The following is a 12,625-nucleotide window of genomic DNA, read 5'->3' on the forward strand; positions in this document are numbered from 1 at the left end:
GCCGTTTCCCAGGGCACAAGATCCCCCCTCGGCCCACAAGCAGAGTATCCTCTGAACCTACAACCACCTTCCCACTCAGCCCCAGGTCCACAGCCTCCCTTCTGGTCTTCCTGGCCTGTCCCCCACCCCACCCCCTAGCCTGCACGAGCTGCCAGATGGCTGGGCCCCAGGTTCTGCCCTAATCATGCTATTTCACTGCTCCGAGGCCTCCTATGGCTCCCTCCTTCCAGGAAAGAAGGTCCAAATCTTTAAGAGGTATTCCCAGGGACTTCCCTGGTGACCCCAATGGCTAAGAATCCATGCTCCCAAAGCAGGAAGCCCAGATTCGAGCCCTGGTCAGGGAACTAGATCCCATATGCCGCAACTAAGACCTGGCACAGCCAAATAAATACAATAAATAAATTAAAAAAGAGAAACTCCCAGGCTTCATCTCCCACTGCTCCTGTGTGAACCCTGCACTCTGGCTAAACTGGTGGGTCCACCCTCCTGTTTCCATGCCTTTCACCACACCTGGTCCTGTTTCCTGAAATGTCCTTCCCTAGACTTGACATTCTGGGTTCTTCAAGGTCAGACTCTAGCGCTCTCTTCTCCCAGCAGCCTTTCCTGATCCCCCCAGGCAGGGCAGGACTTCTGTCCTCTAATCTCTGAGGGGGCCCTATCTGCACCTCTCTTCTGGACACTCCCCATCCCCTTGCAGTCCTGGGTCTCTACATTACACCCGGCCAGGTAGAGCTCCCCAAGGACCAGATCTAGGGCTTTCTCAGCCTGTGCAAGCCCCTGTGAGATGCCTGTCACCAAAGACTCCTAACGATGAAAATGGAACATTTTTAAGTAATATTAATTTTGAAAGCCAAATTACCCAAATCCATTTAAATATGTTTTACAGAAATAATCATATTCAGAGTGGTGTATGGATATATTCTGGGCTTCGCTGATGGCTCAGTGGTAAAGAACTGCCTGCCAATGCAGGAGATGAGGGTTCGATCCCTGGGTGGGGAAGATTCCCTGGAGAAGGAAATGACAACCCACTCCAGTATTCTTGTCTAGGAAATCCCACGGACAGAGGAGCCTGGTGGGCTACAGTCCATGCGGTCAGAAAACAATTTAGTGCCTAAGCACGCATGCATGCATGTGGGTGCATTTTAATCTTTAATGTGACGTAGGGTGAAACCTTTAAATAGCCTGTCCAGGGCTTGAAGAGTTGTATGCCTGTAGTAGGCTATTTGATAAACACTTGGGGCTTCCCCGGAAGCTCAGCGGTAAAGAATCCACCTGCAGTGCAGGAGACCCTGGTTCGATTCCTGGGTCCGGAAGATCCCCTGGAAAAGGGATAGGCTAGCCCCACTCCAGTATTCTTGGACTTCCCTGGTGGCGTAAAGAATCCGTCTGCAATGCGGGAGACCTGGGTTCGATCCCTGGGTTGGTAAGATCCCCTAGAGAAGGGCAAGAGTAACCACTCTAGTATTCTGGTCTGGAGAATTCTAGGGTCACAAAGAGTCAGACACAACTGAGCAACTTTCACTTTCACTTGCGGAATTGGACACAGACCCCTAATTGGAGCCTCCCAGGACTGACTGGTCTCTTAGAGAAGCCTTGGCCAGTTGAGGTGTAGGGGGCAGGGACTACTCACGGGTCACCAGGTCGAAGCACTTTTTCTCCTCGGGGTTTGGCCTTACTTGGCATGTTAGCAGGGTCAGCTTCACTGGGGGCCGGTTTATCTGTGGGAAGTTGCGGATGGAGGATGTACAGTTACCGTCTGGGCCTCCCAAACTCTTAGGCCTCAGTTTCCCAATCTGTTAAATGGACATAATAATCGTGTTCCAGTTAATGTCTCCCCTCTCCCAGCACCTCAAGGATGTGGAGGATGGAACAAGACCAGCTTGGGGGCTTTGGAGCCCATCCTTCCTCCTGCAGGGGGTCTCCAGCTCCCTGGATCCAGGTTTGCATCTTAGAGGGAGGACTTGCCACCTGTCTGTTCTGAACACCAGGAGGAGAGGACCCATCATGCCCTGAGACCCCCATCCTCCAGGCCTCACCGTGCTGTGTGAGATGGTCAGGCAGCCATACTTGACTCCACACTTCCTTTTCTGCCAGACTCTTCGAATTCTAGGGCCCAGAGGGAAAGAGACCATCACCCAGGGCTCACATTAGGTGTGAACATGTCAGTGAACAGGGTCCTGGACCAGGTCTCCGACCCCACCTGTATGACCTCCAGTCCCACTTCTTTACCTTTTCTGTCCCCTGACTCCGACCCCTATACTCCTCACTCCCTGGCTCCCTTCTGATGAAGGAGGCACAGCCCTGCCCTTAGAAAGCTCCCAGTCAGAGAGGGGAAACAGCCCCACTCTCTGAGAATCTTTATTCTAAAGGGGACCATGCGATCTTGGTCCTCTGAGAGCTTCCAGTCTGATGGAAGAGACACAGCTTGCAACCTTAGGGAGCTCCTAGTCTGAGAGAAGGAATAGGCTCTTGACCACAAGAGATGAATTATGATTAAAGACAAAGCAAGATAAACACTGAGACTCCCAAAATAAGATGGACTTTCCAGGTGGCACTAATGTTAAAGAACCCGCCTGCCAATACAGGAGATGTAAGAGACGCGGGTTCAATCCCTGGGTTGGGAAGATCCCCTGCAAGGGAGCATGGCTACCCACTCCTGTATTCTGGCCTGGAGAAGTCCATGGACAGAGGAGCCAGGCGGGCTACAGTCCACAGGATTGCAAAGAGTTGGACACAACTGAAGCAACTCAGCATGCGAAATAAAATGAGCAAATCCATAGTCAAAGCTACTTAACACTTTTCCTATAAGGGGTAAATATTAACTGGTTTAACCAAGTTATTTTTCTCTGATAAAAACTGATTAGTTAGTAAAAAAAAAAAAAAATTAATGAATGGATCCCATAAAGGCTTTTGCATTTACAGCCTGATTTTTGTTTTTCACACAAGGGAACAAGGCACAGCCCACATTTTCATGTCCAGGCATATTCAGTATATTACAACGGTTAAGAGTGAGGCCATGGAGACCGCCCAAAAAGTGTTTGGCGCTGCTATTCTTCTTTACATTAAGAACTGCAACGTTCAGCAGAAGTTCATGAGGCCAGGATTCTGATGATTTTGCACTGCAGCATGGAGAGCCCTGGAACCCTCAACAAATAATAGGAACAAGCCCTTCCGGCACCTCCCTCAACCCTATCATTTACTGTCTGTGTGGCTTCGGGCAAGCTACTTGAGCTCTCTGAGTCACTTACCCATCACTTTTCTTGTACAAAAAGCCAACCTTCTCTGTCCCAAACTGCTTGTTGCCTTGGTGCTGGTGGATGCTGTAGCCACCTCCCGAGTTCTTCCGGCTCAGACTCTCCTGTTGCTTGGACACGTAAAAGAGACCTCAGGGCATGTGGGGCAAAGAGCCCCGTTCTGCAGGGTTCTCACTCAGGGAGACCTTTTCAAGGGGACCCTGTGGGGTCTTCCTTTCTCTCCCTCCCTCCAGGGTGGCCCTGGGAGGGGGTGGGCACTTGTTCGGGGATGATTTGGGGGCTGACCTCTCTGCTCTCGAGCTGCAGCGTCCCTCGGAGGGAGTCCCGGAGCTGGGTCAGCTTCTGTAGCTCCTCCTCCTGGGCTTGACGCAGCTATGGGATGAAGGGCAGGACCCGGTTATCAGCTGGCAATTGTGCCAGGCACGGAGCTCATGCCCAGAGCAGCAGGGCAGCGGCCTCACTCTCTTGGCAGGAGCCAGCTCTTCCACAGCCACAGATTTTCCCAGGAGGACAGGGGGCTTGACCACACGCTTGGGGGTGAAGCCCGACTTACTGTGTGTACCGAGACTGCCAGCTTCTCGATGAAGGGAGACAGGCTCTGAGCTGCCTTCAAGCCATCTTGGAAAAAGCTGAGTTTGAGGCCAAGCATGGGACCAGAGAGAGAGATGAAAATGAGAGATTAAGTATGAGAAAAGGTGCTCTAAAGATCCCAGGGCACCTGGTGGGTAGTACCGTGTGATGGTCCAGATCCTGTTTTCTAGCTATGTGATCTTAGTAAATCTGAGCCTCAGTTTTCACATCTGTAAAATGGGAATAATATCAGTAGCTGCTCACAGGGGGTTGGCAAGTACTTAGTGGCTGATACTTGGTGAACATTCAATTAAGAGCAGCTGCGAAAAGCGTTACCAATGATATATATTTACACATAGAAACTTCGAAGGTCTGCCAGACACTGGGGATGACCCTGTTCTGGGTTGCCTGAAGGGTTAAGGGGCAAGAGACTGTGGGGCTATGGGTGGGACATAGGGGGAACCTACTTGTGCTGAGCGTGGAAGAATTTGATGAGGCTCTGCAGGAAATCAGGACCTTGCTTCATCTGGCTCTCCCCGGCTTTCAGCAGATACTGGGGAGAGGGCAGGGCAAAGTGTGTGACGTGAGCAAGACGGAATCCTGGAGACAAGAGGCTGCTGTCTTCATCCCGGGCTAATCTTTCTGGCCAAGACTGAACCTGGGTGACATCTCAAGGGCCATCTGGCAAGGACCTGGGCTAAGACTGTGACTGGCCCCAAGGGTTCAGGGATGTAGACTGGAAAACACATCCTACCCCACCCTCACCCTGGGGCCCGCCTCACCCTGGGGCCCCCTTACCTCACACATGTGCAACTGGAAGACACGTCGCTCTCTCTGCGTGTCCTGGGCCACCTCCCCGGTACTCCCTCCTATCACCCTGGCCCGGTCCCTCTCCTTCTCCAGCCTGGCCCTAGACCCCAAGGAAAGAGAGGCCTGAACAACTCTCCCTAAGCCCCTGCATGTCCCACCATCCCTACATGCTGCTCTCTGCACGGGCACATGAGGATGAGGGGAACCCTCCTTTGTGCCAGCTGTTGGGGTACAATGGTCAACAAGGTGGGATCAGAGAGTCTACAGGCTGGTAGCGGGGAAAGACATGAATCAAATCACAGCCTTGCAGTGAGTGAGGGGAGAGTAAAATGGGTATCGACCTCATCTGGCTGCTCAGGAAGCGATCCTAGAGCTGAGATCTGAAGTCTAAGGTAGCCAGGGCTGGGTGGGAGGATCAGACCATGTGACAGCCTGGAGGCAGGAGAGACGGGGTCACAGCAGGGAAGGAGGGAGGTGCTTCCAGGTGCCAGACCGCAGGGCCAGATTCAGACCATGCTGAGGTTCTTGGTCTTTGTCCCAAGAGCAATAGGAAGGAGTTAAAGGTTTCTGATGCAGGGAGGGGATGGGTTCCCATGGACCAGGTGGGATTGGGATTAGAGTTTGCTGGAAGGGATTTAGGACCAGGGGGGTTAGAAGGCACCACAAGGTGCCTTCATTCTTCTGAGCCAAGGGCTTCCATTTAGAGCGTAGAAAACCTTGATTCTTTTCTTTTGTAGGTCAAGAAAGAAAGCACTTCCCACCCTGTATCTGAGAGTAAGCTGGGCCTTCCCCTACTGTCCTCAGGGTTGGTGGTTTCCCCTGTTTGGGGTTGGGTGGAACTGTGGGCAAATAGTTTCCTGGAAATGCCACACCCATTAGACGACCCACTCCCAACCAGGAGAGTATTTCCACACTTGGGGCTGGACCCATGAGCCTGTGTGAAGGAGACAACCTGCATAACACTTTTGCTTCCAAGGGGGTGTCAAAGAAGACAGACATGGGACAACCTTACATCTGCATTACTTCCCCTCTCTAAGCCTCAGTCTCCACATCTGGAAAATGGGGCTGTTTATCTGTACCCAGATGAGATAAAGGATGCAAAAGACAACGCAGAGAAGACACGGCAGCTGGTATAGGCCTCTTTAGGCTGCAGTTCTTCCATCTATAAGGGGAGGAAGCAGAGGCCTAGACTGAGTTCTCAGTCTTTAGTTCTAGGCTTTACTGACCTCAGACCTCTGGAATGGTGCTTATTTGCACAATCTGTCTCTGGAGACCTGAAGAGCAGTTTCTCAACCTTTGAACTACAGACATTTTAACCGGATACTTCTTTGATGTGGGGGCCATTCTGTGCAAACAGGCTGTTTAGCAGTGTCCTGGACCCCTGCCCACTAGATGCCACCAGCATCTCCCTTGTTGTGACAACCAGAAATGTCTCCTGGGGGATAGGGTGGGGGTGCAAAATCACCCCTGGGTGAAAGCCACTGCTCTAAGAGCAGACTTTTGCAGGGTTTTTGGTGGTTTTGTTTTTAATTTTCTTTGAAGTGGTGATTCTTCATTTCGCTAAAGCTTTATAATACCCCGGGAGGGAGTCTATGGCAGAAGAGTGCAGTTAGGTGGGGACTGACCCTGTGAACAGGCTTGGGGGTCAGGGCGGATGCTTTTTTTGGGATCTGAAGTTGAGTGGCAGAGAGAGAGGCAATGGCCAGGCCTGAGCAATAATGAGCCTGGCGGCTCATGAAGCAGGACAGGGGACTGTGGGGGCAGAACAACTGGGAGAGGGCAAGGGGGGCTCCTGCCTTCACTGTTACCATGTCTGTAAACAGGGAAAATGAAAAAATAAGCTACATGTCTATCAACAGGAAGTGGGCAAATAAATTATGCTATGGCCACATATAGGGATATTATGCAGCTGTTAAAAAAAGATGGGGAATACACTGACATGGAAAGCCTGCTCCAGAGTAAACGGACAAAAAGGAAGCCACACTGCAGTAAAGCGCCGTGTCCGACTCTTTGCGACCCCATGGACTCTACAGTCCCTGGAATTCTCCAGGCCAGAACACTGCAATGGGGAGCCTTTCCCTTCTCCAGGGGATCTTCCCAACCCGGGGGTCGAACCCAGGTCTCCCGCATTGCAGGCGGATTCTTTACCAGCTGAGCCACGAGGGAAGCCCAGTACAGTGGCTAGAAATGTGGATTTTGGATTTATGGCAGCTCCCTTGCTTATTTAACCTTTTGGCATCTTTCTAAACCTCACCTTCCCCATCTCCAAAAATAAGACGAATACTGCCTAGGTCTCCAATGATCTAACGCATTGGAAACATTTAGTACAGTCCCTGGTGTGTGGTAAGGCCCCCAATAAATGGCAGGACTATGATGCTGCTATTGACATTGACGATTAAAGTAATAACCTGGTGATTCCTTTAGATACTTTTTTTTAGTGTAGGGTGGGCTTCCCTGATAGCTCGGCTGGAGAGAGCTGCAGACTGTAGTGCGAGAGACCTGGGTTCAATCCCTGGGTTGCGAGGGACCTGCAGTGCGAGAGACCTGGGTTTAATCCCTGGGTTGGGAAGATCCCCTGGAGAAGGGAAAGGCTACCCACTCCAGTATTCTGGCCTGGAGAATTCCATGAACTGTACAGTCTATGGGGTCACAAACAGTCAGACACGACTGAGCAACTTTCATTCGCTCACTTCACTCACTTCCTATTTAGAGCTTCCCTGATAGCTCAGTTGGTAAAGAATCTGCCTACAACACAGGAGATCACAGTTCAAATTCTGAGTCGGGAAGATCTGCTGGAGAAGGGATAGGCTACCTACTCCAGTATTCTTGGGCTTCCCTTGTGGCTCAGCTCATAAAGAACCTGCCTGCAGCGTGGGAGACCTGGGGTTCTATTTCTGGGTTGGGAAGATCCCCGGACGAAGGGAAAGGCTACCCACTCCAGTATTCTGACCTGGAGAATTCCATGGACTGTATAGTCCATAGGGTCGCAAAGAATCGGACACAACTGAGTGACTTTCACTTCCAATAAGTTTTTTTTTTTTTTTTTTTTTAATGCCGGGTCTAATGGAGATTAAAGGATAGAAGCTATTTAGTTTAGAATGAAGATAAGCGGTTAAGTATGATACAGAGCCTTGTGATTAATCATAGCTTTGTCCTTCAGCCTCAGCTATGGTAATTATAGCGATTTCCCTATAAAGTCTGATACAGTCACCCAAAATGACCCGAATCACCTCACACTAATAGCTGGGAGAGCTTTTATTGCAACACACACATCTCCACCCAGAAAATAACAAATTCCATTCCCTCCCTGTCCTCAAAGGATCACCAGTGTTTCTTAAACATTTCAAACCTTAAGAATATTTTTTATTTCCTTTGAATGGAGTTGCAGCAGGAGTCAAATAAAATAGTGAAAAGTGCTGAAATGCTAATTAATAAGAAGACAGAGACAACTGGAGAAGGGGAGCCCAGCCACTGTCTAAAAGGAACTATGCACCTGCCAACCTGGCCCCCTGAACCACCTCTCCGGCGATGCCTTTTCCAATCACCCTTCTCTCCCCCTAAACAAAACCACTTGCCTCTTCTGCCGCCTCTGTGCTGATATCATCACTAGAGCACTTTTGCTTTGTATTTTCATTCTTTTGGGTCTTTCTTCTTCCTAACAAACCAGTGGGATCCACTAAAGCAGGGATTGTGGTGGTATTTTTTTCCACTCACTGCTCAACCTAGAAATTGGGGATCACAGCCCCTTTCCCTTCCAAGAACAATCAAAACTGATAACTGATGTAAAGAGCTTATCACAGCAGTTAGCACAAAGGAAGCTCTTAAGGAAGTATTATTAGCTGCTGTTATTAATGTTTATATTGAAAAAGATTTATTTGGCTGCACTGGGTCTCAGTTGAGGCATGTGGAATCTCTAGCTGTGGAATGTGAGGTCTAGTTCCCTGACCAGGGATGGAACCCAAGCCCCATGCACTGGAAGCATGGAGTCTTAGCCACTGGGCCCCCAGGGAAGTCCCTTAATAATTATTTTTAAGCGATAATTTTGTGCTGTGTGCTCTGCTAGGCCCATCACACACTAAAGCGACAACCCCGTGAGGCAGGACTCATGACTTTTATTTTATAGACAAGGAGCCTGAGGCTGAAATGATAAGTGACTTGTCCAGGCCACACAGCCACTAAGAACTAGATTTGAACCCAAGTCTGCCCGATGTTAGAGCCTTAGGGAGGGTCCTGGCAGCCAACACTGTGGCTCAGATTCATCCCATCCCTCCTTCCCTGGCTGGTCTCCCCCAGCTGGCGACAGTCACACTGTCTCTTCTGATAGATCACGGTCAGAAACTATTTTACAGAAGGTGAGGCTAAGACCCAGAGAAGGGAGGTAATGGCTCAAGATCCCAGGCTGGTGGGGGAAATGCTAGCAGCAGAGGTCTGGGCTCCTGCCTCTCTGCCCCGTGGTGTTATTCTGGCCCCCGTTCTGGCTCAGCAAGAGGGCAAATAAGTACGTGTTGAACTGCAGTGCCACGGGCTGTCTGTGTACTGCGTCTGTTTCCTCTCCACATCAACCCTGGAAAGCAATGGTGGCTCCATTTTTCAGATGAGGAAACAGCCCTGAAAATGGAATAGCCTAGGTAACTGTGTCCGCTGCCCAGGGCCTGGGATGCCTTTCTTAGCAGCCCCAGGTGGGGAGGGGACCCTCCTACAGGAACAACCAGTGTGTGGGAACCTGGTGGTGATCAGCAGATGTTATCAGGGCCCTGGGTCCTTGCTGCTGCTGCCCAGACTGGTTTGGTAAGAATGAAGTGCAATTACACAGCAACTTTTGGCTTGCTAATATCTAGCTACACCTGGAGCGCGCATAGAAGGAATGCACACAGTCACCTGTGCCAGGACATAATGGCTCAACCTCCGTAACACGAGAAGGAGACAGGAGGCTACGTGGGGTAGCAGGAAGAGCACCAGACTCAGAAATCCCGGGGTCTAGCCTAGGCCCTGTTGATAACTCACTGCATAACCTCAGCCAAACCACTTTCCCCATCGTTCCACAGGCTTTTCTTTAAATGGAACCTCACAGGCAAGATCAATATATCAGTCTGGTAAAGGCCCAGCTGCTTGGGGAGGTCAGCACTGCGTAGGGCTTATTCTATTTAGTAGATGGGTGGTCCCCAGTGTTTTTGGCACCAGGGACAGGTTTTGGGGGAGACAATTTTTCTACGGACCAGGGGTGGGGATGGTTTGGGGATGGTTCAAGTGCATTACCTTTATTGTGCACTCTATTTCTGTTCTGTGGCAATCTCAGGATGTTCTGCCTTGACTTTAGGGTCAGGGTTTGCCCTCCCATGAGAACCTAATGCCGCCGCTGATCTGATAGGAGGCAGAGCTCGGGTGGCAAAATGAACGATGGGAAACAGCTGTAAATAGAGGTGAAGTTTCACTCTCTTGCCTACCACTCATCTCCAGCTGTGCAGCCCAGTTCCTAATAGGACTGGTCTGTGGCCCAGGGGGTCGGGAACCCTTGTAGTAGATGATTTCCTGAAAGGCTGGGGGCTCAGTCAAGGTAACTCGGGAAGACGAAGGCTATGTGATCCCACATCATCAGAAAGAGAAGGTCTTCCACCTGTGTGTCCCCACCCCTCCCTGGCCGCTGATGAGAACGGGTGGCCACGCCCATCACAGCCCCACACCCTCCAGCACCAGCTCTACACCCACAGCGGGGCGCACATGGAGACCCCGGTGGAGGAGCCGTTTCAGGCTTCCGTCAGACTCAGGGAGGTCCCCATGGCGCCAGGAGCCTGAGGAACAATAAAGCTCCAGGAACTACTTCTTGGAAAGATTCTACAGAAATGATCATGGGTGGGAGCAAGGATGTAGTTCCAAGGATGCCTCCAGAACAAGGGCAGATTAAATACACGGTGGGGGGTGCCTATGTTGAGACACAGCGCACAGTGCACCCATTTAAGCAACATTATCGGACTTCCCTGGTGGTCTAGTGGTGAAGAATTCACCTGCCAATGCCGAAGACACAGGTTCGATCCCTGGTCCAGGAAGATTCCACGTGCCACAGGGCGACTAAGTCTGTGTGCCACAGCTACCGAAGCCAGCACACCCTAAAGTCTGTGCTCCACAAGAAGAGAAGCTACCGCAATGAGAGAGGAGCTTCCGCCTGCCACGACTGAAGGAAGCCCAAGGGCAGCGATGAAGACGCAGTGTGGCCAAAAATAATAAATAAATAACAATAATGTAACATTGTGTATAAAAATATGTAATGATGTAGAAAGATGGTCATGATGTATTTTTAAGCAAACCGCCCCCCAGTATAATTATGATATTGGTTCTGTAAAAATAGTTCTTTATACACAGAAAAATGACTAGATAGATGTTAATACTTTAGGCTTAGAAATGAAGGGTCAAAACTTCCCTGGTGGTCCAGTGGCTAAGACTCCACACTGCCAATTCGAGGGCCTGCATTTGATCCCTGGTCAAGGAACTAGATCCTATATGCCACAACTAAGAGTTTGTATGCTGCAAACTCTTTAACCTGGCACAGTTAAATAAACAAATAAATAAAAATGAATGTCCAAAAAAGAAAGAAAAGAAATGAAGGCTCTTCTTCCGGGTTTTTGGTAGTTTCCCCCCCCCCCCACATTTTTTGTTTGTTTTGGCCATGCCACACAGCTTGTGGGATCGTATTTCCTTGTGGGATCTTAGTTCCCCAACCAGGGATTGAACCTGGGTCATGGCAGTGAAAGCACGAGTCCTAACCACTGGACTAACCCAGGAACTCCCCCTCCTCCACTTTTTAAAAATGATGAAATGACAGTACTACCCACACTGTGGAAAAAAAATTCTAACAATAGAGAAGTACTAGATATCCCCCTGCAGGTCCCTAATCTTCTCCAAAGGATAACTTAAATTTTTTCCTCTTCTACTTCCCCATATTTTCCAAAGTTACGCATAATGAACACATACTGCTTTCCAAAAATGCAAGAGAAGCCAAAGTTTCACAAAGAAGAGTAAACAGTGCCCCGAGGTTCAGTGGGCCCGGCTGGGCCGGGGAAGAGGGCTGGGGCCGGGACTTGGACAGAGTTTAGAAGGCAGAGCCCGAGGAGTCCCCACGCAGGGAGAGCTGGTCACTGGGCACCTGGGACCACTTCTGTAGCCATAATGTCCCAGTAGCTAGTGAGAAACCTGGTTGGTGCACACAAGAGGCCTGGGTATGGCCTTTCCTCCTCTGTGTCCAACTAAATGCTTACAGATACTCCCTGGGGTTACAGAAACAGGATCACCGAACATGAGTCCCAGGTCTGCCTCTGCCGAACTATGTGGCCTTGGGCAAGTAACTTAACCTCTCTGAACCTCTAATTCCTCCTTTGATAACTGGGATACCAATATCACCCTCAGAGGGCTGGGTGAATGTGAGGATAGATGTCTGGCACTTGGAGGTGTTCAGTAAATGGATGTTCCTTTCTGTCTCTCTACCCACGTTGGCACCACCAAGCAGAAGGGTCTCTGAGAGGAGCATCTTGGGGTCCTTTCACAATAGCTCCTCCTTGGTTGTCTCGTGGTCAAGCCCCCAGACTCCTTTCAAGGTCTGGGCATAAACCAGCCCCCTCCCGTAAGCATTTCTGGAGAGCGAGATGCCATGCACTTCCGGGCGACACACCCTGGTGGCACCTGGGCTCCTCCCCACATCCAGCCTCCTGCTGCAACAGAAGCATCACTCTCCCAGACAAACCACCCTGGCCACAGTCACTTACATTTTAGCTTCGTAGTCCTTCCATGCCTTCTCCAGCTGCTTTTTGGAATCCTGTAGTTCAGGAAAAAAAAAAAAAACAATTTGCCTAAAGAAGGTGTTGGGGTCTGGAATCAACAGGACACTTTGCTACAATTAGGGGGACCCTGTGTTTGCAGGCCAAGAGCCACCCTCCAACCAGCCCATGTTCACATTAGCCCTGACTGCAAACCTCATCTGCAAAATAAACCCCACTGACCCC

General features: G+C 50.3%; 1 protein-coding gene across 1 annotated transcript in view; it reads right to left on the reverse strand.

The window, feature by feature from the left end:
- Positions 1 to 12,625, reverse strand: part of ASAP3 (ArfGAP with SH3 domain, ankyrin repeat and PH domain 3) — a 50,092-nt gene that overhangs the window by 9,260 nt on the left and 28,207 nt on the right. Inside the window, 8 exon segments of the mRNA XM_018055606.1 lie at positions 1,631 to 1,718; positions 2,037 to 2,106; positions 3,249 to 3,358; positions 3,540 to 3,626; positions 3,808 to 3,883; positions 4,292 to 4,377; positions 4,623 to 4,734; positions 12,389 to 12,438. Coding sequence (XP_017911095.1) covers positions 1,631 to 1,718; positions 2,037 to 2,106; positions 3,249 to 3,358; positions 3,540 to 3,626; positions 3,808 to 3,883; positions 4,292 to 4,377; positions 4,623 to 4,734; positions 12,389 to 12,438 — 679 coding nt within the window.

Source organism: Capra hircus, chromosome 2 (assembly GCF_001704415.2).
Source record: "Capra hircus breed San Clemente chromosome 2, ASM170441v1, whole genome shotgun sequence".
In the NCBI taxonomy this organism is placed as follows: domain Eukaryota; kingdom Metazoa; phylum Chordata; class Mammalia; order Artiodactyla; family Bovidae; genus Capra; species Capra hircus.